Source organism: Monodelphis domestica, chromosome X (genome assembly GCF_027887165.1).
Source record: "Monodelphis domestica isolate mMonDom1 chromosome X, mMonDom1.pri, whole genome shotgun sequence".
In the NCBI taxonomy this organism is placed as follows: Eukaryota; Metazoa; Chordata; class Mammalia; order Didelphimorphia; family Didelphidae; genus Monodelphis; species Monodelphis domestica.
Window position 1 is genome coordinate 52,960,123 of NC_077235.1, and position 24,918 is coordinate 52,985,040.

Sequence of the window (24,918 nt, forward strand, 5' to 3'; positions counted from 1 at the left end):
TTCCCGAGAAGTTGTTTTAAAAGAAGAGAGTGGTGTCATTGAGCTAACGGAGAGGTGTATGAAGGAGGAGGGAGAAGGGAAAGGTCAAGGAAGTAAAATCAATTTCCCCAAATCTACACTGAGTTCCAGTAGCCTAAAGAAATTGCTGTCCATAAGCAAGTGTTGTCAGGCTACTTCTACTACCCCATCAGAAAGCATTAGACCCGGTCCGATGAAAATCAGGGAGTCAGAAGTCCTAGAAGTACCAGAAGAACAAGAGGAGCCCAATGTGCCCGAAGTGCCTGAAGTCCCAGAAGTGCCAATAGCTGTTGCAGAAAGTGAAGTTCTTACCCAGGTATCATCTTTGTCAAAGATCGAGTCTTTGGACGTAGAAGAAAAGCCACAGTCCTCCGTAAGTGACAATTAAATTTATTTAAAATTAAGTTTATTTTACAAGTAAGTTTCTTTATTAAAATTAAGTTTATTATGACCTGTGACAAGGACAAGTGCTCAAATGTGTAAACAAAGTATCCATAAGTTACTTTCGCTCTTTTATTATAATGGTGGTTGGTTCTTTGATTTTGGAGAATGGAACCCTCTCAACACTAAGAGGGGCACCTCTGAATTGGCAGAAAAAATTAATGTTCCTAGGCAGTCTCCCCCAATTTAGTATCTCCAAGATTCCTTCCATGTCTGAAATTTAGTGATTTCACAACATTCCCACAGTGCCATGTTGTTAATTTCTTCACTAAATCCTCCTCAGTGAAGGACATGAAGGTGACTCTGAGCTTTCCAAGGCTATAACCACAAAAGCACAAGATCTGGTCTGGAAGATAGAGACTTCTGGCACAAGCCCAGGCTAAATAATTCCCAGAGGCTCAGAGTCAAGTTGGTCAAAGAGAGATTAATGTTTTAGTCACAGCATCTCCCAAAGAGATTGAGGTTTGTTGACAAAAGGAGCCCCTTACCTTTCTTTACTCGTAACAAAATCCCATATTTGTGAAGAGCTGAACTATGCTCAAGATAAAGCAACATTGACCTTAGCTAGGGAGAAAATTGGAAAGCATGACCTTAAGAGACAGCAGGCTTTGGTGGATAGAGCACTAGACTTGGGAATGAGGAAGACCTGGGTTTAAAGTTTGTCCCTCAGATATTTTGCTTCTCTGTGCCTCAGTTTCTTCCTCTGTAAAATAAGGTTGGGCTCAGTGACCTCTTAGATACCTTCCAGCTCTAAAGTCCTGTCATGATTCTGAGAAGCACCAGAAAAATAGAAAATGAGATACCCCTGAGCCAAGTATTAAAAAATCATCTAGAAGAGGGCCTCCCAACACCTTGGCTCTCATTCTGCAAGTACAGAGTACTGAGTTTTTTGGATTGGAATGCCATGACTGCAAGAAAGAGCCAAGAAGATTGGGGTCAATCTAGCCAAGCCCTCCCCACAATCCGATGCCCAAGACCATTGGCTTTTTTCAATTCTGTGCCTTCCTTGGTCTCTCATTCTTTCACCTTTTCCACACTGCCCCCACCATTCTCTCATGAAACCCGACATTAGATGTGTTCAGGAGTACCGGGCCTATAGAGGCAGTTATAAGAGTGTTTATTCTAGGGCTTTTTTAACTTGCTTAAAATTGTACTTTGATGCTTTTCTTGTACTTTTTTTTCAGGAAGAAGAGGTGAGAGATGTGACTTCGGAACCTCCACATTATCTGATACACAGAACTATGAGCTCATACTCATACAACCAAGAGATGCTTTCAGAAGGGTATGGATTTTTAAAACAAATTAAGTTTATTTTACAAATGAGTTTATTTATTAAAATTAAGTTTATTATGACCTTCCGTGACAAGCACAAGTGTTCAAATGTGTAAACAAGAGCATGAGAAAAGAATATCAGATCAAGGACAAGGGAACTCCCAGAAAAGAGAGATTGTAAATGATTATACAGATGTCCTTCCCTTTAGGTTCTTTAGTCATTAAGCCCACATTGAAAGGCACATATTGCCATTGGCCCTGTAGTGAGCAAGTCATCTTATTTCTGCGATCCCTTTAGAACAGTCTTTTCTCCTTCATGTGAAGTCTGTCTCTGTTATGGTTGTTTCTAATCATATGGTTGTCATCGGTGTGTAAATTGTTTGATTCTCACTTTGGCCTTTTCAGCTCTCAGCATTACTTTCTATCCTCCCATGCAAAAGAAATATGAAATGAGACTTGGAACATGCTAGATTATGAAAGGCTTTAAATTTCAGGCTTTGTATTTTATCCAAGAAGCTAAATGGGCCCGGTGAAGGCCTATGAGCTGGCCAGTGACATGAGAAGACTACAGCTGCAGCTCTTCCATTTAGGATTCCATCTTTGGACTATATTTCAGTAGCTTTTTTTTATCATGTTTCTGTATAGGGAGTAGAATGTTTTCCTGAATTTTTCTAAGTTTTTTTAAATAATGTATTCATTTGAAACTTGAACCCTCACACTACACTTCCCACAATTCCCTTTTCCATTTCGTGTACATGGTCCTTAGGTTGATTATTTAGTTCTGGTTCTTCTTCGATTGGAATGCTATGACTGCAAGGGTAACCCTGGCTCTCTCTGTTCCACGTGGAGGTTGGGGGAGCTCTCTCGATTTCTCTAGCTTTTACTCTTTCCCCTTCCTTCAAGTTAAATTTAATAAATATCATTAAATATAATACTTGGAGTATTCAATATTAATTTTTAAAACGTACAATCCCCCAATATAGACTACTTTGAAAAAACATTCCATGAGTTAAGTAAATTCTTTCAGTTCTCTCCCTCTACCTGTCAAACTAATCGTTCCAGGATTCTATTCCTAACTCGAATTCTTTTCCTGTTCATCAGTTGCCTCCTTTAAAAATGTAGTTGCTATGCTGTTAGGTGGGTAATTTAATATCAGTATGGTATGTTTAAGTGTGATGTAGTACCCATGTTTACATCTCATAACTTTTTCTATTTGTTAAAAACCCTTACCTTCTGTCTTAGAATGAATGCTAAGATACAGAAGAGTGTAAGGGCTAGGCAACTGGGGTTAAGTGATCTGCCCAGGGTCACACAGCTAGGCAGAGTCTGAGGCCAGATTTAAACCCAGATGATCCCAACTCCAGGTCTGGCGCTCTATCCACTATGTTACCTAGCGGCTCCAGTGTTTTGTAATTTGAATTCAGTTTTGCCTGATTATCATGACTATAAGTTCTGATTTGTCTGAAATTGTATGAATGCTTTTTTGGGCCAGGCTTGCGATTTCTTTAACATAAGGGGCTGATTGGAGCCAGGAAGAATCTACTAATGCAGAGCAGCAACTGCTCTGCTAATTATAATAGTCTTAAGGGGGTTGTTGGAGGGGAGGGCAGCTGGGTGACTCAGTGGATTGAGAGTCAGGCCCAGAGACCAGAGGTCCTAGGTTCCAATCTGGCCTCAGACACTTCCTAGGTGTGTGACCCTGGGCAAGTCACTTGACCCCCATTGCCTAGCCCTTACCACTCTTCTGCCTTAGAACCAATACACAGTATTGACTCCAAGACGGAAGGTGAAGGTTTAGAAAAAAGGTGGGGTTGTTCGGAGGCACTAAGAATTTAGATGACTACTCATCCAGGGTTACACTGCTAGTATGGGTCAAAGGCAGGATTTACCTAAGTTCAGTAAATAGTTTTTCATTTTTTAATTTCTTTAAACCTTTATTTTCTGACTTAGTAACAACTCTAGGTCAATGAAGTGACTTGCCCAGGGTCAAACAGCTATGAAGTATCTGAGATCAGATTTTAACCCAGGTACTCTGAACTCCAGACCTGGTGTTCTATCTACTGTGTCACCTAGCTGCTGCCCTAATTTCTCATGTTAATCTCTGTCTAGCTGTCTGGTGTGTTTCCCAAATGCAAAGTATGGTTGAGTCTTGGATTTGTAAAAAATCCTTTCTGTACCCCTATTTTGCTTTATAGCAAAAGTCAAACCATTTATATTCCAAGTTATAATTGCTAAATCACATTTTTATCAATAAGGAATGTGCCCTACCTTCATTCACTAGGATTAGTCCAAAATCTGTCTTACACATAGGCACAGGCAAACGCACATGGCATCAAAGATGGAACCTAAATTCAGCATTCTCAATTTTCCCATTTCCTAAATAGAGGTGCCACTTTGGGATTATCTGTTCTTCCTTCTCCCTCAATTATCTATTTTTATGTAACACCTGCACTAGAATAATTCCATCTTCTCACTCCTCCTTGCCTTTACTTTGCTGTTGTTGGGAATTCTCGTAATAGATGTGTTTTTAAATATGTATACACACATACACATATGTATATATACATATAATTTTCTTTCCTTCCCCTTGGCCTGTTTGTGGCCTTTAATTGTCAATCAAGATAAAAATGGCTGCTGCCTTGGTATCTGTTCATTTTACCAGCTGTCAGCCCGGTGCCTCTTCTAAGTCTTTTTACACCTTGGGATACCTACAGATGACGACTCCCTGACTTTCCTGTAACATTTAACTCTAAGCCCTATTTTTAGCCAGCCCTGGCAAAGCTTATAACTGATTTTCACATCAAAGGTCCCAGCTCAGATTGGCCAGTCTTTGCCATAGTTCATGGTTGATTTGCATATCAAAGGCCTCCCTGAGGCTTACTTTGGCCAGTAATTTTTCATCTGAATGCATAATTGATGTTCTTGGATAGGAGACGTTTTTCATCTTGTCTACTTATAAAATATGCTCTTTATCAGGGGAGCTCTAGTGTTTGACATCGATGTGTTTAAGGGCATTGAACCTGGCATTCATCTCTGTTGGTGTCTCATGTGTTGCCTATTTATAGCCTGTCCTTTGTTCTCCCCACAATTCTGTACATTTTTCTCATATTATTTGTCAGTGAAATACTTATTAAGTACATACTATGCAGTGGGCACTGTAGTAAGCCCAGGGGAGTGGGGAGGTGAAGGTGGACAACAACGCTTGTCTTCAAGGAGCTTACAATCTAATGGAGGATGACAATACACAAAATAAGCTAAAAAGCAAGGGAGAAATGGGGAGCCAGGGAAGGTATCATACAAAATGGCATGGTGGAAAAGTTAGGAAGTCCCAGGGTAGTACAGCCAGGTGAGAAATGATTTCCTAAAAGATTATATCTGGACTCTTCCCTGCTTCACATTTTTGAGGAAGTGTGATAGTTCGCCACTTGTCTCTCCAGTCTGTCCTCTGGGCTCTAACATCTTTTTTATTCTCGTATCCTGAAGCTGCTCTGCAGGTAACTTTCTGGTCCTTTTTGTCTTCTGAAAGAACAATTCCATTTTTACATTAACTCCTCATTTCTGTCTCAGCTTTCCACAGGACTCTCCACGGTCATCTTCATTATCAAGCTATCTTCTTTCTTTCTTGGCTAATGATAGAACTTACCAGCTCCTTGTTTTGGGGACAAATGTCGATGCTAATTCATTCTTTTTCCTTCTGGTATCTTTTCTTCGAATTCTTTCAATACAGAAAACATATTGATCAGGTTCCAGGTGTTATCTGTCCTGCTTGCTCACTCCTTTAACCATGCCTCTTCCCTTTCCAGGTTCTTTCATCATCCCTTCTTCCTAACTCTCCTTTTAAACATTGAAACTCTCACCTTATAAGTCTTTTTAGCTGTTTCTCCCTCTGTTCTTCTGGAGTTTACACTTTCTGATATCAACTTTTTGGAAAGCTGGAAGTTTTCAATTAAGCCAGTATTTAAATAGGAGCTAAGTGAAAAGAAGCACAATTGTTGGGGGGGGGGGGAACGGGGCATTGGATCTGGAGAGAAGGGAGCTAGATTCAATTCGTTCCTCTACTTAGTGGGTGGCACTGGGCAAGTTTGCTTGTTTACACCTCTGTAAAATGGAGGGAGCAGACTAGAGGCCTTCTTGAAGGCCCCGTCTAGCTTTAAATCCTCTGATCCAACTTTTATGACTATAAAGCAAACAAAATTTGGCACCCTGTCCTCCCAAGCACCAGACAATCAAGGCCATTGAGCTATAATCTGGCTATCCAAAACTATCTCCTCCCATTTCCCATTATGCCCCAGCTTCCAGATCTTTCCCTCCCTCCCTGCCAGGGCTGTCATTAGTAGCAAACTACTGGGGCTTTATAGGTTGAAAATGTTAAAGAGCACTCACAGCACCTTAAAGGATGGAGGGAATAAGCTTCACACACCAACACCTCCCCTATCGGGCCCCATTCTCCATTCCCTACAGGGAGTTGAGGTTTACTTCTGACCTTCTACTTGGTGGCACCATCCCAGGTAAGCACCCCCCCCACCTGCTCCAAGTGCTACATGCCAAACGGCCCTGACAATTAGCCACTTAGGACTAAGTAACAATAGTGCTCTGGAGTCGGCAGCAATGGAGATAAATCTAAACCAAGGTTAATCCAGGTTCTACAACATATTCTGTTTGGCTTGAGACTTTGTCATACTCTTATTCTATGTGCATCAGTCAATACTTGATAAGTTGCTCTTTTAACTAACATGTAATTCCTAACTTTATTGATTAAACAGGAAATGTAAAATTCTCTTTTCCCCCCCAGGAGAGAGAGCTCAGGGACCGGCAAGAAATCAACTGACGGTTAGATTGCTTTTATTTTTTTTTAAGTTAGAGCATATTTAAGAAACATTAGTCACTGCTTTGATACATTCTTAATATGAAGTGAGTAAATAATAGGAGTAATATACATAAAGCATTCCAAAGTATCCATGATGTAATCTTTACATCTCCTCCTTCCATGCCTTAGTATAATACTGTCTTCATGATTTGTTATAGCTGGGTAGCTCAGTGGATTGAGAGCCAGGCCTAGAGACAGGAGTTCCTGGGCTCAAATCTGGCCTCAGACCCCTCCCAGCTGTGTGACCCTAGGAAGTCCCTTAACCCCATTGCCTAGCCCTTACCACTCTTCTGTCTTGGAGCCAATACATGGTATTGATTCTGAGATGGAAGGTGAGGGTTTAAAGAACAAATGTATTAACTCCATGGCTAAGTTTGATGTGATTTTTCATACCCTTTGCTAGAGCAGGCCTTGGAGGTAAGAATCTATTACTAGGCCCATCCTTGATGCCTAAGAGTTAACTCTCACTTCCATGTTATGTTAAAGCATCAGGGGAAAACTTTAGAGAGGAATACTCTCCATAGGAACTCATGCTTACATGCCTGAAGCTCTATAACCGAGCACCTTGCAAGGAAAGTGATACATTCTTGACACTTCCTATTTGCAAGGTGAGGGAATGAAGTCCCAAAGAAGGGAAGGTGCTTGTCCAAGGTCACCCAAGTAGGAAGGAAAGAAACACGTCCTAGAGGAACTGGACTCCAAGCTAGGCCTTTTGACTCGGTCAGGTCCAGGGAGGGAGCTCTTACACTTTCCACTCCACAAGGCTCTTAAGGTTGCCAGAACAGAAGTTCTTAGTGTTAAGCCGCTAGTCTGCTTGCCTTTCTAAGAGTGAATCATTTACACATATAAGCAGTCAACATATGGCTTATCTGTCTGAACCATTATTACATGCTAAATGGTGCCATCGGCTGAATTTCAAACAACTGTGCTCTCACAGCAAATATTTGTCCATTTCTGTTCTTAAATGGAAATACTGAAGTAGCAATGCTAGCCCGAGGGTTGTTTGGTTCCCAAAGAAATGTCAAAAACATCCTAGAGAAAGAAAGGCCTCTAGCACGGTGGGTACATCCTCTGGAGATGAGCCATGAGAGAACAGGATCAGGAATGGCCCAGGCTGTGCAGGTGAGGCTGGACTAGTGTATTCATTGATGGAAGAAACACACCTGCTGTCCACTGACAAAGTAAAGAATCAAACATCCAAGGCAGAAGGGTTCATCACACATAGCTTGGCCAACACTATGGGGCAAGGAGAAGGAAGGATGTGGGTACAGGCCAAGGAAAAACATCTGCAGTCCTGAGCAGTCAAAAATAAGTAACTGGGAAGGCAGGAGATGAGATAAGACATATGACCTCTCTTCTGGATGACCCTATATAATCAAACCTGCTGCCAATCCCTGATATTCCAGATTTGAGTGCTTCAGTTTCCTCATCTATAAAAGGAGAGATGATAAAACATACTGTGAGCAAAGCACTTAGAAAATCTGAAACTAAAGGAGCCCAGAACCCACGGCCCTAGGGTTTCCCAGTGGGAGCCACAGGTTAGACTTCTAAAACTCCGTAACTGGGTTCTGTGATCTAAAAGCTATGCTCCTGTGCATTTGCCTATCTCATACCTGGGGCAGAACAGTAGGTCCACTCTTATCTTTTATGTCCAGTCCCATTAAAAAATGTATGTTTAAAATAGTTTCAGTTAAAATAGCCACAGTTTCCTAGTTGAAAGGTGTGTGTGTGTATGTGAGAGAGAGGGAGGGAGGGAGGGAGGGAGGGAGGGAGAGAGAGAGAGAGACAGAGACAGAGAGAGAGAGAGAGAGAGAGAAAGAGAGAGAGAGAGAGAGAGACAGACAGACAGACAGACAGAGACAGAGAGACAGAGACAGAGAGACAGAGAGACAGAGAGACAGAGAGAGATGCAGGAGAGAACAAAGGAATGTACTGGTCTAGATTTAAGTACTGTGGTTTGAGCTTTGAATCTCCCTCAGGAATTTCTATTTCACTCTTAGAGTTTTAACCCAACACTATCCAATCCCATTTAACATCATTGAGTGCCCAAGGAAGACTGCTCCTCTCTATGTCTCACTAGCACTCCCTCACCAAAAAGCCTGCAATCTGTATCACATACATGGTCCCTATGTCATCAAGCTAAAGGGGAGACCAACCCTACCCCTTCCATTCTACAAATCAGCCAGAGGCAAAGTAACTTGCCTGCAGTCCTGCAGAATTCCTGGCAGCAGCAGCCCTGCATCTAGTCTCCTGTGCTCCAGGTACCACATGCCATGCACATGCTCCATCTTTCCTAATCTCTTACAGGGCTAGCTCCCAACACTACCAAGGACCACATATCTTGGGCCTCAAGTTCACTATGGAAAGATTCCAATTCAATCCACTTAAAGTGGATGTCATAGAATTTTAGTCTCCCTTAAAAAATGACTCCTTTCCAGGCAGTGATTCTAAACTTTGACAACTGTGTTTTGCTCACAGTGTATCTGGAAGAGGCCAAGACACTGGATGAAACAAGCAGCCTTCAGGTATGTATTTCAAGAAATCCATACCTAAGAGTGCAGTCATGCAGAAGTAGAGGGCACGCTGAGACCCAAACAGCAGCATTGGCCTGAAGTGACCACATCTAATGTGACAGAGAGGCCATCGGGAAAACCCTTCCCCTGCCCCTTCCTGGTTTCCCTGCTGTCTGAAAGTCCATGAACATCAATGATGTCCCCTGGAGAGAGAGCCCATTAATGAGAATTCCCATTTCTCCAGCCACAGTCCTCAGAGCAGTCCCAGTCAAGTCTTAAGATTCCTGTTTTAGACCTGAAAGAACAAACTAAGGGGAAAGACTCAATGATGGTCATTGTTAGAACTTGGATTCAGGGCCCAGACGTTTGGGGCCTTGCTTTTCTCCTCTATATACATGCCAATGTGACCTGATTACTTCTGCCCCTGCAGCCCTTCTTGTTCTCGAGGCTTTAGGAAGTTTAAAAACATTTTTTTCAATTGAAGAGGTTTTATTTTCTCTCTCCCTTCACTGGGGAAAAAAGGAAAGCAAAAACAAAACCCTTGAGACAAATTTGCCAAATCAAGCAAAACAAATTCCCCTAATGGTCAAGCTGGAAAAACGTCTGTCTTATCTGTGTCCTCTCAGGCAGGAAGGGGGTGGGTGGCCTGCTTCACCATAAATCCTCCGGAGTCAGGGTTGCTCATTTATTGCACTGACCCGAGTCTTTAAAGTTTCCAAAGTAATTTGTCTTCACGTTGTTAAACAAATGGTTTTCCTCGGTTTTCCGTTTCTATGGCCTTCACCCATGCATTGGTGTCCAAGTCCCCACTTCAACAACCAAGGCTCTACCCTCTATTAAAACCTGCTCAGGAAAGAACCTGCTGTTATTGACTCCTTCCTCTAATGAGAAGAAGGTGCTGCTTCTCCCAAAGGAATTTTTATTTGAACTCTATTTATAGTTGAGGAATAAGAGGCAATGATGCCTAGGAAATCCTAGGAAAGACATTTCAAGAATCAGTGAGTGAAGGAGGGGGGCAGCTGTGAGTGTCTTCCTGAGCACATAAGCTAGAATTTGTTTACAGATAAGGCTGGCTCTAGCTACCTGCTTTGGACAAGCACTTTCTAAATGCCAAACAGAGCGTCTTCGTTCCTTGGCTCTGTTAAGGAGAGGTTCTCAGAGACCCGGAGGTGGCACTATGAGGAAGGATGGGCCAAAGGGAAGCAGCAGCTGCCAAGCAGTGCTGAGAACAGCGGGCTCTTTCTCCTCTAGGCAGTGTATAAAAGCAGAGCTAGCCCAGATTTCTGTACTGCTGTTTCTAAATTGGCCTTCAAACTAGAGCTGTATGTACTGAAAGCCTAGAGAGGCTCATCCTGGCAGAGCAGTCTAGCTACTGGGGAAGGGGGAGGGGTGGTGATGGTTGGCTCCTTATCTATTGTGTATATATCTGTGTGCTGAGGGACAGATTTTAATAAGCTAACTGCTGGAGGTCTTAAGGTACAAACCCCATAAAGGACTAGGGCTCCAATGCCATTGGGTCACAAGGGCAGTGGCAGCTGCTCCTTCTGAGCCCTTCCCTAGATGCTCCAGAAGGCCCAAAGTAGAGGTGGCAGGGCCTTAACATCCTGTACTACAAGAGAAGTTGACGTTTTCTCTCTCATTTGGTACAGTTTATCACCATCTTTGAGGGCCCTAAATCACCCTCCATAAACTCCAAGGAGGGCACACCAGGTACGTGACACACTCTTTAAACATTATCTTAATTAGCTTCAGGCCCCACTTCAGTCACTGGGAATTGCCAGTTTCTGATCATTTCTCTTTCCCAGTTTCTGTCCCCATTCCAAGAAGCAAGAGATAGCAACTGGGATTCAACCAGGCAGAAGTCTTCTTCCATTTTTCTATCACTCTGTATCCCACCAAATAACTAAGCTGTCACAGTCCTTCTCTATTATCACTAATTGGACCTGGGCTTTCTCCTCCCATTCCGAAATGGATCAAAGGACTTTGATCTTAGAGCCCCATCTAGTTTAAATTCCCCACTTTAAAGAGGAAGAAACAGAAATCCAGAAAAGATAATTGACTTGCTCAAGGTGACAAAACTAATAATTAGCAGAGATGAAATTGGAACTCAGGTCCTCTACCAACAAATCCAAAGCTCTGAATTCTATTCCTCCTTTGATGGTTTTACTTGCTATTCCTGTGTAGCCACCGTTAAATTTTTTGTGACTTCATCAGAAAAGAGGAATTCCTGGGGAGAAAACTCTCACTGCAGACTGGCACTTGCTCTACAACTTAGCCTCAGGGAGCTGCTTGGAACACACAGTCACTTTGCCAGAGACAGGATTTGAACTCAGGTCTCCCTAAAGGCTCTCTTACCAATTATATAGCACACTGACTGCACAGAGATTCGAATTGTAAATAAAATGAATTACTAAGTAAGTTCTGCTCTGAGCCAGTGTTGCTTTAACAACAACATAAATTACTCACTTGAATACAATGAAGATACTCCAAATGTCAAAACAAAACAGACCCATTTCCCAGAAATTACACTGATTTCACAAGATACAGCTGACATTACAGATTGTTCAGAGAAGCTGTACACAACTCAGGCCCTTGAAGCCTTCAACAGTGGACCCACAGCTTGTCACTTCTTTCTTATTTCTTTAGTCACTCTCCTTCATACAGATATGGATGTGTGTACATAACACACATATATAAGTGTATATATATATACATGTATGTATGTGTGTATGTATGTATGTTTCTATGTACTAAATCTCTTATGCTGTCACTCTCATCTCTCATGTTCTGTTTTACTCTCTCATCTTCCACTTGTGTCTTAAAGAAATAATGGGGTCTAGTAGATGTGCTGGACCTGGAGTTAGGAAAACCTGGGTTCAAATTTCAACTTTTGTAAGTTGGGTGACTGTGGACAAATTCAAGGAAGGACCTTTATTTTGGCTTGAAGGGAGGTCTCCCTGTAGCCACCACACTAAGATGACTGAGGACAGCCTTCTTTACATGGGAGGAGAGGGCTTGGATTGAGTAGCTCTTTGAAAAACTCTTCTTCCCAGAAGGTCTGGTGAGCGTGAGAGCAAGAGAAGGAAGAGGGAGAGAGAGAACAGAGAAGAGGGGGAGGGAGGGAGGGAGGAAGGAAGGGAGGGAGAGGGCAAAGAAGAGACAGAGAAAATACATATGTATTCAGAGGGGGGAGGGAAGTTAGAATAGCCTTGATAGTGAGTATCCCCTTAATCTGTGGCCTCACTATTTCATTTTTCATTATTAGAAACCCAGATGCTTTTCTAACCTTGTATCTTGGTATAGGCTTAAAGGCCTGACAATTAAGCCTATGTAGTCCATCCCCTCTCATTTTAGAGAGGACACCAAGACCCAGAAAGGGGAAAGGGCTTAGCCAAGAATGAAGAAGCAGTCACCACAGGGCAGGCTGGGAGGCAGCTCTTCCAGCTCTGATCCATACACTTGTCATTGTACCACACTGTTCAGACTAAACAGGGACCACCAAATAAAGCCAACCCAGTGGTGGCAATGCCCAGCCCAGCTGTCTACAGCCTTTAGCTCATCTTAAGCACTGCCACAGATTCAGGGAGGGATGTCATACTGACGCATAGTAAAAAGACAGTCACAGATCCCAGGACTGCTCAGTTTGAACAGGCTCCTAGAATCTTGAAGGAGAACTGCTGAATCAGGCCAGGTCTTGGCTAAAGGGGACAATGATTTTCATGAGCTAGTGGGACTCCACCTATTGAGAACCTTCAGAAGAACCAGTGTCTTGATATACCAGATATGATGAATGCCATATTGGGGTAGGGGCAAGAGCACAGGACTTGGGAGTCTGAAGAGCTGGGTTCAAACATAGCCTCTGCCACTTACTAGCCATATCAAATCTCTTCCCATTCTAGATCCTGGGAGCCTACATCCTAACATGAGGCATTCTTGTTGCAATCAGAGGCTCAGAGCCATCTTGGGAACAATAATGGCCCTTTGGCTGGTATATCAGGTTCAAGGATTTGAATTTCATCCTAGACTAGGCACACAGGGAGCCCACTGCATGTTGTTAAGCAGAGCAGTAACCTGGTCAGCCCTCGGGTTTAGACAAATAACTTGGAACAGCTGTGGGAAGAATGGATGGCAGTGGGGAGAGACAAGGCAAATAGAACAGGAATAGTCTGGCTAGGTTTCTAACAGTGGGAATGACAGGAAGGGATGTTGTAAAGATAGTATGGCAACTGATTTGTGTAAAGAAGGGAATGGTGAGGGTGAGAGAAGAAACCAGCATGATTCCCTCTATTACTGTAAATAGTGATACTATCAACAGGATTTGGCAAGCTGGACCAAGGAGCAGATTTGGAGAGAGATGGGTTCCTTTTGGGCATTCTGAGTTTGAGGGATGAGGGAAGGCAGGCCAAGAGAGTAGGAGTTCAATTTGGCCTGGGATTAGGATGGATGAAGGGACACAAGGAAAAACAGGCCAGAGAAATGAACTGACAAGACTGTGGAAGGCTAATGCTAAGCCTTAAGCTACCCCTTCAGAGTTATCTTAAAGCTCAAATGAGGAAACACTGGAACATGATTTGTAAATCATGAAGCCCTATATAAAAGGGATGACAAAAGAAGAGGGGAGGGTGATGAGAGCATGAGAAGCTTAAGATTAGTCTAAGGCTAAGGGGGAAACTTTTGAGAGCCAGGCCTAGAGAGAGGAGATTAGGGTTAGGGTTCCAATCTGGTCTCAGACACTTCCCAGCTGTGTGACCCTGGGCAAGTCACTTAACCCCCATTGCCTGGCCCTTACTGCTCTTCTACCTTAGAATCAATACATAGTAGTGATTCTAAGGTGGAAGGTGAGGGTTTTAAAAAAAGTGAACGAGAGCTCTGAAATATTCCCATTTCCCTTGGTTTTTATCTACAGGAACTCCTAAGGTCCATGTTTCCAGGCAATCTTCTAAAGTGCTTGAGAAGGTGTCTTCAGCTCTGTCAAAGGTGTTTTCTCGATCCAGCACCACTACTGAGATGGCATCATCATCGCCATCTAATCAGGAGGACAAGCCCTGAAAAAGCTCTACGTACACTTAATGTCAGAGAAAATTAAATATATTTAAAAGCAGGCAGGGTGTGTTAAAGGAATTGCTTGCTAAACTAGAGAAGCAAAAGCCTATTTACAATGTTTAGAGGAAAAGGAGCACTGCTTTCTAATCCTGTTGCTTCATCTGTAAAAGGAGGATAAGAATGCTTAACCTACCTCAGAGGGTTCTGAGAAAAAAACTTTGTGAATCTCTGAGTACTTGAGAAAGGGGAACATTCTATCATAAGCTTTCAAGAATTTCCTAAGCACAAGGTAACATTACCAAGAAAAGTCATGATAAATACTAGAGCATTATCTTTAGAAACAATTTGTTGACCTGCTCAGCTTTTTAAAATGTCAATTCACTAAGTACAAGATTATTCACAAAAGGGCAGTTGATGCCTCCCCACATAGAGCTCATAATATATAGACGATTGGGGAGACAAGACTCATCTCACACAAAGGAAATGTGTTCTAATGAAAACAGGCCAGGGACCTAGGTTTTAGTGCTGGCTCAGTTTACAGCACCAGTGACCCTGATGATTTCTCCCTCTGAACCCCAAGCTGCCTCATCTGTCCAAAGAGGGCTCTAAAGCTCCTGCCCACTCTCTAATCCTGTCTCATCCTATAATCAGAGAATAGCATGGGTCAGAATATTATCAAGGAAAAGCAGTGTGTAGTGTAGCAGAGACCTTGTCAAGAAGACCTGGGTCCAAATCCTACCTGGCTGTGTAAGCTCAGGCAACAAAGATGAGTGGCCCATCTGTACTGGTGGAGAAAATTCATACCCAAAGAATTTCTCACACTGATGAAATTACAGATCAAGAGCAAACCCCCCAAAAACCCAATTTAATGCTAGCTGCTACAGGAAATCAGACAGGAAAGGTCAATAGGGACTGGAATAGAAGAGAGATTTCAGGAGAACTCAAATTGGGCCTTTGAGCAAGAGAGAAACATCTTCAAAGTTAATAAATTTGGCAAAATAATTACAGGTTAGCCCCCACTTCTCACTATAGCTATCCTTTCAGTCAACTGTTATACAACTAAGTATATGCAATGTAGTCAGGAAATCTTATCAAGTCTGTAAGAAATTCTTGCCCACTCACCAAATTAAGCAGGAACTGGGTCAAGGACTGCACAAAATACCAAGATCTGAAGCTCCTCTTTTCCAGGATCAGCTTTGTCTTCCAAAATATACTATGAACTACTCTTGGGGAGATCTAATGTAATCCAGGAAACCCCATCCCTTGGTGGTGTTCTCTGGAACCAACATTTATCAACCTTTCTCATGAAGTCCATGCAAATGTAATGCAGGAAGTGTTTTGGATGGCTTTCCAATGAAAGACGAATCCCTTCCCTGCAATGGTGAAAGCAAAAATTGAGTGACTCTTGGCCCTAGCAATGCTACTTTGGACTGGCAATGAGCAACTAAACCAGTATTAGCAAAGGAAAGATAGCTACTCCTTTGTTTTCTACACAGAACTGTGATTTCACTAGTATAGGGAACTCCCAGGAAGGAAACTCATTCTATCGATGTAGACTGGCACCTATTCTATAACTTAGTGTCTTAGAAAATTGTGTAGAACACTAAGAAATCAAGAGGCTTGTAAAGTTCACCCAGTATGTGTCAAAGGTGGGCCTTGACGCCGGGTCCACCTCTGACCCACGCTAAATGAACCTTTATAAGCCCCAGGCCAGCTTTCTATCCACTATTGCTCTAACCCTTACTTAAAAAAAAAAAAACCTTTATCTTCTGTCTTAAAAATTGATACCAAGTATCAATTCCAAGGCAGAAGAGCAATAATGGCTAGGTAATTGGCATTAAGTGACTTGTCCAGGGTCACATAGCTAGTAAGTTCTGAGGCCAGATTTGAACCAAGATCCTTCTGACTCCAGGTCTGGCACTCTATCCTCTGTGCTACTTAGCTCCCACTCTGAAAACCATTTTAAAGGGGATGGGGGAGCTATAGTGGATACAGCGCCAGGCCTGGAGTCAGCAGGACCTGGGTTCAAATCTGTCCTCATATACTTCCTAGCTGTGTGACCCTGGACAAGTCACTTAAACCTATTTGCCTAACCCTTGCCACTCTTCTTAGAACTGATACTAAAAGAGAGGGTAAGGGTTTTTTAAAAATGTTTTTCAGAGGCCAAGACAATCACTACCACCAAAATCTTCAGTCATCTTCCCTCAATGTTCATAAATAAATACTTATTAACCCTAATGGTGCTCAGGAATTTATTCCGAAGGCCTCTGTATCATTGCATTAATATCTGCAACACAAGCTCCTTTTATGTGACTAACACAGAGGAAATAAATCTACTATAACGTAAGGAATACGAGACTTGGAGTTCAAGGACCCAGGTACAAAACAGAGCTCTGCTACTTACTCCCAGGGTAGGCTCAGGTAAGTCATCACCTCTGAACTTTTGTCCCCTCCTCAACAAAATGAAGGGGTTGAACTTGTTGCTTTCTGAGGTTCCTTCCAGCTCCAGGGCCTATGATCCTACAACCCAGGGCACAACTTTACTACTGGAATGTTGGAATAGAGGCTGCAACCCTAAAATTAGAAAATATCAAAAGAAACATCATATAGGTAGACATTGCAAAGAACAATTATAGGACACATTCCATTTTGATCCAAGGCAGATTTGAGGAGATCACTGGATCTGTATTTGACCATTTCAAATAAATTACAGAATAGAGACAGCATGGCATAGCACATAAGAAAGCAGGCCCTGAAAGGAAGGGGTTAGTAAGCTGGGTTCACATCCTCATTCTGATTCATCCTGGCTGTGTGTGTGATCCTGGGGAAGTCACTTCACCCTAAGCAGCTCTTGAAGACGAAACTGAAGTGAAGATGCTGACCTGCATGGATAAGGGAACTTTCCTCAGCCAGAAGTTCTTATGAATAAACTCAAGTCCAGTCCCTTCCCTGATCCTATCCTTCCGAGGTTAAGGTTCTATCTGTCCTCTAATGACACATTGTTGTTGGTCATATCCAGATCCTTGTGTGGGATGGTTTACCTTGGAAGGGGTCTGTGGCCAGCCACTTCCATCCACAAAGAGTTGGCTTCTATGATAGTCCCTTCCTTTGTCAAATAGAGAAATAGAAATTCCAAACTGGAAGGGAGTTTAGATAATCCAACTCTCTTACTTGAAAGAGGAAACAAAAGGTAAAAGAAGGGTAGTAAGTGATTTGACCAGTGTCGTGGAGCTAATAAGGAAAAGAACTAAAACTGGAATCCAGGTCACCTGGCTCCCAGGAGAGTGCTCTTTCCACAACACCATAGGGTTCTAAAACCTTTTTTAAGATCCTGACTCCTTTGACAGGATCAAAAAGCCTATGGGCCTCTTCTTAGAATAATGTTCTTAAATGCATAAAATAAAATACATAAGAATGGAAAGGAAAACAATTATATAGAAATACAACTATTAAAGTATTTCTTTTGTTTTGAAGCTCATGGACCCTAGGGGTTAAGAATTACTGTACAACCCTTATATTTAGAGGGTCCAGAGTCCTCTAATTACAACACTCAAGAAAGCGAGGGTACTGAGCAGCAGAGACTTTATTTTATAGAAGCAACTTAGAAGCAGCTTAGCTCAGGTGAGTTGTTTTTTAAGATGAATCTTCATTTCTAGGATGACAGAAAAGTTGAGCTAAGCCATTCATCTAACTGGATTTGTGATGACTTGAGTAAGTTGGGTCCCGATCTCTGGAATGAGAGTCTTTTGTGGAGCTTCGGGACTTGTGTTTGTGCTTCCTTTTTTTAGCTCCCCTTTCAGAATGATCCCCATGGCGATGTGAGTGCTTTTCAGAGCTCCGGCTTCTGTCCCGATGCCTGCGCTTCTCTTTTTTCCTTTTTTCTTTCCTGCTAGAGCTGCCTGAGGATTTCTTATGCCATGATTTCTCTTTCCTTGAGGTCTCTGCATACTCAGGCTGACTTTGGGGGGGTACAGATGAGCCAGTTAGGCATTTATGCCCTTCACATCCTTCTCCTTCATGTCTATCATGTCCTTCATTCCCTTCATGTCCGTCCTGTCCTTCTGGTCCATCCTGTCCTTCATGTCCACCCTGTCCTTCAAGTCCATCACACCCTTCACGTCTATCACATCGTCCTTCACGTCGCTCAGGACTAGTGCCCCTCTCAAGGCCTACAATGGTAGGTTTTCCAAAGCCACCACCTTCCTTTTCCTTTCCGGTCTTGTGTTGAGATACTAGGGAAGATGATGTAGACATCTCCTGCTTATCATCCATAGTCATTCTAGCATCTCTGCCTTTTTTCTTCATTTTTTTTTCTTTTTTGTCTGAAAGAATAATTATATCAATGATGAAGAGGCTGTTGTTCTATCTTCTCTATATACATAGCAAACACAGATATCACAGTTCATTAACAAGAATATTTAAAAGAAAAGTAATCTGGCAGCAAAAACAAGAAATAGTCTAGTTATGCTAAATATCTTCAGGAAAGAACTCAAAGGGTAGGAAAGGTAATGTTTCTAATCTTCTTTATGTCAAAATGATAGACTAAAATATATACAGAATATTCATCTCTAATAAATCTCTAGAAAATAAAACTCAGGGACAGGATTTATTATTTAACAAACATTCTCAAGAACAATGGTAAGAAATGTATTTAGATCAAAATCTCACAACCCATAATACCACAGTGAATTCCAAACTAATGAAACAGACATTAAATAATTAACTTTTTTCCAAGTATAAAAGAAAATGAAAAATTTATCACAACTTAAAGAGGGGAGATGAATTTTTCTCTATTTGACAAATAGAAGACAAATTAGACACAAGATGTGTTCAATTACATGAAAATAAAAATTCTTACAACAAAAACAGCATAATTGAATAAAAACAGATTGGGAAACTAATTGTGGCAAACAGGTCAGATAAAACTTCAATATCAAATGTGTATATACTTATATACATAATGTATACAATTGTTTTGCATACCATATCTCAAACTATATTACAAAGCTATTGTCATTCAAACAATCTAGTAGTGGCTAAGAAAGAGAGGGGCAAATCAGAGATGAGAGACATAATATACAACAGTAAATGACCACAATAATTTGTGTTTGATAAGCCCAGAGGTCCAAGCTTTTGGGACAAGAACTCACTAATCGACAAAAACTACTGGGAAAACTGAAAAACAGTATGGCAGACACTAGGCTTAGACCACATCTCACACTGTATCAAGATAAGGTCAAAATGGAATAGTTTACCTGTCAGATATATATTTAAGGGAAGAATTTTTGACCAAACAAAAGATAGCATTTTTATTACATTAAATTTAAAAGGTCTTACAAAAACAACACAGACAAGAATAAAAGGAAAACAGAGGGACAGATATCTAGGTGGCTCAGTGGACAGAGAGGCAGACCTGGAAACAGGTGGATCTGGGTTCAAATGTAGCCTCAGACACTTCCTAGCTCTGTGACTCTGAGATCATTCAACCTCAATTGCCCAGCTCTTACCACTCTTCTATCTTGGAATTCATACTTAGTATAGATTCTAAGAAGGATGGTATGGGTTTTCTTTTTTTAAAAGAAAGTGGAAAACTAGGGGGAAAATTCTTAAATATATGGGGAATAGAAGCAAATTTATAAGAATATAAATTATTCCTCAATGACAAATGTTGGAGGAGATGTGGAGTTGCTATATGATTCAACCACTCTGGACAGCAATTTGGAACTATGCCCCAAAGGAATTAAAACTGCATGCCCTTTGGCTCAGCAATAGGGGATGTCCATCAGTTGAAGAAAGACTAAATAAGTTGTGGTATACATTTGTGATGGAATACAATTGTGAAAAGCAGGATTCTTTTGGAAAAACTCACATGAAGTGATATAAAGTGAAATGAGCAGAACCACGAGAACATTATACACAGAAACAACAATATTATATGATGATTAACTGTGAATGACAACTATCCTCAGCAATACAATGATCTAAGACATTCTGAAGGATTCATGATGAAAAATGCTACCTTACCTTCAGAGAAAGAACTGATGGAGTCTGAATGCAGAATGAAGCATACTTTTTAAAAATTCCTTAATATTTCTTCTTTTTGGGGTTTGCTTTTTGGTCTATGTTTCTTTCACGACATTTCTGATATAGAAATGTTTTGCATGATTATTCATGTATAACCTGTATTAAATTGCTTGCCTTCCCAATGAGGGGAAAGAGAGAGAATTTGGAACAAAATCTTTTGAAACAAATATTAAAAATGTTTATGTGTAACTGGAAATAAAATATAAAAAAAGAGAAGTTTTAAAATTACAGTCATATCTACAGCTGGTCTACAATGGTCAAAAAAGGACAGTTAATAATTGCTTTTAAAAAGTTCCACCTCTGAGCTATGAAATGGCACAACCATTTTAGAAGGCAATTTGGAACTATACAAATAAAATGATTAAGATGTCTCTACCCTTTGAACTAAAGATTCTATTACTGGGCTTATACTCCAAAAAAGCCTTCAATCAGAAGAAAGTTTCCAGATACATCAAAATATTTATAGGAGCACTTTTTGTGATTGGAAAGTAGGTGCCCATTGATTGGGGAATGACTAAAGAAACTGTGGCACATGAACATAATGAAATATGATTGTGCTATAAAAAATTATGTGCATGATGAATTACAAAGAAGCACAGGAAGACTTACATGAATTGTTTCAGAGTAAACTAAGTGAAGCCAAGGAAACAATATATACTGTACCTACAACAATGCAAATGGAAATCACATATCAAAATCAAAAGCAAATGCAGCAAAATTAAAGACCAAGCAAGACTGAGAGATGTAAGGAGATAGTCTCAATACACCCCTTCAACAAGGTGGGAGGAAGGGGGCAGCTGGGTGACTGAGTGGATTGAGAGCCAGGCCTAGAGATAGGAGGAGGTTAGGGTTAGGATTCCAATCTGGCCTCAGACACTTGCCAGCTGTGTGACCCTGGACAAGTCACTTAACCTTCATTGCCTAGCCCTTACCCCTCTTCTGCCTTAGAACCAATACATAGTATTGATTCCAATTGATATTGAAGGTGAGGGTTTAAAAATTGTTTTCTTAAAACAAGGTGGGAGGCCCATATGTTTTTGGACTCATTCAATGTATCAATTAGTTGTTCTCATTTTTTTCCTCTTTAAAAAGAAATTATTATTTGTTATATGGAATGGCACCCTGGGATGGAGAGGGGGAAAAACACTAAGGACAGCAGGATGAGGTTAGAAGCAGAAGATATCAATGGAAATTTATTTTTTTAAATGTCTCACCATACCAATAATCAAAAGCGTGCAAATTAAAACAATTTTGAAGTACCACCTAGAATTTGGAAAAATAAGAAGCTTAATGCTGAAGGAATTATTATTTAAAAACCCTCACCTTCCATCTTGGAATCAATACTGTGTATTGGTTCCAAGGCAGAAGAGCAGTAAGGGCCAGGTAATGGGGGTGAAGTGATTTGCCCAGGGTCACACAGCTGGGAAGTGCCTGAGGCCAGATTTGAACCCAGGACCTCCCATTTCTGGGCCTGGCTCTCAATCCACTGATCCACCTGGCTGCCCCCTCTGAAGAAATTATTGAGAAACACATGCAAACAGTTCTTACATTACATAAATATGTATTATACAAATTCAACTTTACATAAAAGATTCTAAAAGAAACCTGCACTCCAAGAAAATACTTATGTTAACTTAACTGTATAGTACAATGATCTCTCTCTCCACTCCTACTCCTTAGCATCCCACCCTCCCACACAAAAAAAACCCTCCAAATGAAAGCAGAACAACAAAGGTACCAGAGAGACCTCCACTCTCACCACTAGCTAGGACCTTGGCTTAAGAACTCCAGCATCAGAAAAGACCTTTACCCATTCTACCCACCTGCCATGCGTCCTGCCACTATATATGTGCCTTCCAACCATCTGGGCTCGAGTACCATATGCCTGTTCCCTACTCTTATGTGTCACCTGTCTCCTGTCCATATCCAACCTCCACATGTGTTCTTCCTTTGGGTTCCAGCCAGGCCCTGACATGGCTGGCCCAAACCCCTCATGTGTTCCCTCCTCTTGCTCTCAATTCTCTGCTCTTGGCTCCCATGTGTCCTTGAACTGTGTGCTGTTCCCCTCCCTCCACAGAGGCACAAGTTTCCTCCCTCCCTTCCTTCTTTGATCAAGTTCATGGGCAAATTCACACTACATAAAAATTCGTAGAGCAGTCACTTAAGTAAAACAAGAATATCTATATACTCATTCACTGCTGGTAGAATGAAAAACTCTGTAGAACTCCCAGAAGCACACCATGAAAGTTATAAAAATAATCATACCCTTTGTCACAACAATCCCATTGTTGTAAAGATACTCTGAAAGTATTATGAGACAACAATAGAGACAGCTAGATTGCATAATGGATAGAGCCCCAGGCCTGGAATTAGGAGGTCCTGGGTTCAAATCTGGCCACAGACACTCCCTAACTGTGTGACCCTGAACAAGTCACTAAACCCTATCAGCCTAGCCCATCATTGGTGAACATTTTCAAGAATGCATGCCCAAACTGCAATTGCAACCTGCCTGTGAGCCCCCATGTTACCCCAGACAGCGGAGGAAATGCTTACATTGGGCAGCTGGACAGAGGGGCAGGGCATGCAAAAATGTCCTTGGACACTGTGGTGAAGGGTGATAGAGCTGCCCTCTCTGTGCTATCCAGGCACTGGTGCCACAGCTTTGCCTAGCCCTTGCTGCTCTTCTTTCTTGAGAGTTATTAATAAGACAGAAAGTAAGGGTTTGGTTTTGTTTTTATTATTTAAAAAAAAGACAAAAAAGGAACTCTGTGTTCCAAGAGTTTCACAGTAGCATGTGTAATTGCAAAAAAATTAAAAGTAAACTAAGTATCTGACAATAGAAGATTAGTTACATGAATTGCAAAACATTATTATGGTGAAAGAATGCTCCAATACAATGAAGACTGATAAATATGAGGGTGTACAATCTAGAAAAATCTTGATAAAGAAACAGTGAAAAATGACAAGCCGCAAGTACAGAGTAAACCATAAATGGAAAAGTGACTAAAGAATCATGAGGAGGCTTGGATGGAGTGACTGAAGTCATGATATTTTATGCATTAAAAATGAAATATGATTACCAAGCAAGTCAAACTAGTTATACTGACATTGAATATTAAGTTGATGATTAAATAAAGAATTATTTAGTAAGCCTTACTATGTTCCAAGCACTGTGGGAGATACTGAGGGTACAAGTACAAAGAATAAACAATCCCTGCTCATAAGGAATTGACATTCTAATGGAATACATGCAGCAAAAATACATGGTAGATCACTACAAACAAACAAAAAGCTAGGTGGAGGTGCAGTACACGGAACACCAAGTTGGGAGTCAAGAAGACTCATTTTCCTGAGCTCAAATCCAGCCTTAGACACTCCCTAGCTAGATGGCCTTGGGTCAGTCACTTAACCCTATTTGCCTCAGTTTTCTCCTCTGTAAAATGAGCCAGAGATGGAAATGACAAACCACTCCAATATTTCAGGCAAAAAAACCCCAAATGCAGTTAGGAAGAGTCAAACATGACTGAGCATCAGAACACAAGGTAATTTGGGAAAGAGGGCCCTAGCAGTTGGGGAGCTGGCAAAAAGGTTCACGCAGGAGATGGTGCCTGAAGCTGTATCTTAAAAGAAAAAGAAAAGTTCTCTGAGGAGTAAGGAAGGCAGGCCAGGTATGGGTATCGGCCAGTACAAAGGCAGTTTCTGGAGTGCATGAGGCCTAGAGAAGTGGTCAGCAGGGCTGGCTCAGAGAATGCAGGACTAGAAATAACTTCCACTGAAGCTGCAAAACCTGGCTGGAGCAAAGCTGAGTAGGGCTTTAAAAGCCAAACAGAGGAGTTCTGATTCTATCCTAGAGGCAAAAGGAAGACACTGAAGCTGCTGGAGTAGGGGTTTAGTTTAGGTCACAACCCTAAAATTATCCTTACAGTGGTCAGATCTGCACTTACGGAAAATTCCTTTGGCAACCAAGTGTAGGATAGACTGAGGCGGTTGTAGGGCTCTGGGCAAAGGAGCTTTCTACCACCACATGGAGCATTCCCACAGATCAGATAATGTCCAGTGCTGTCAAAAATACCAAGAACTCAATAACTTCTTCCCAATAGCTTGTGTGTGTTGTCCTAAAAACATGTGGTCACCTTGGTCATCAGGGTAGCATATTTTATCAAAATTAACAAAGCAATCAATAAATAAAGGTGTGTGTTCTGACATCACAAACTTTACCTTTTTTATATTTTTTCATAGACATCTCATCTTCGGAAGAGTCAGATGAACTAGGAGGTGGGGTTTTAACCCCACAGCCCTTCTCTCGAATGGTTCTGGTTATATCATCCAGATTTGTGGAATCCTTAGGGGGCCTATAATTAGCCACGTGGTCCACTCGGATAGTTCTTCCTCTTATCTGGAGTAAGGACAGTGATTTTACCAGTTAATACTATCACCTTAGTGCATGGTTATTCAAACAATTACCAACACCACCACCACCACCACCACCACCACCACCACCACCGCCACCGCCACCGCCACCGCCACCGCCACCGCCACCACCACCAATCACATCCAACACTCAAGCAATTGACAAGGCAATGAATTTGGACATATAAAGAATGAACTCTTCCCCCAACCTTTAACTTCAACCAGTAAAGAAGTCTGCTACTGAAACTAAGTACAAAGAGCTGGCCAGGG

At 41.5% G+C, this 24,918-nt stretch overlaps 1 protein-coding gene across 5 annotated transcripts in view; it reads right to left on the minus strand.

The window, feature by feature from the left end:
- Positions 1-24,918, minus strand: part of RBMX2 (RNA binding motif protein X-linked 2) — a 113,514-nt gene that overhangs the window by 65,909 nt on the left and 22,687 nt on the right. For 2 of the 5 annotated variants that reach the window (XM_056808883.1, XM_056808884.1), the window contains exon 5: positions 24,457-24,634. In XM_056808883.1, coding sequence (XP_056664861.1) covers positions 24,457-24,634 — 178 coding nt within the window. Of the gene's footprint in view, positions 1-6,556; positions 16,729-17,195; positions 18,477-24,456; positions 24,635-24,918 lie in introns of those variants that run through there. The other 3 variants (XM_056808882.1, XM_056808881.1, XM_056808880.1) reach the window with 3 other exon arrangements.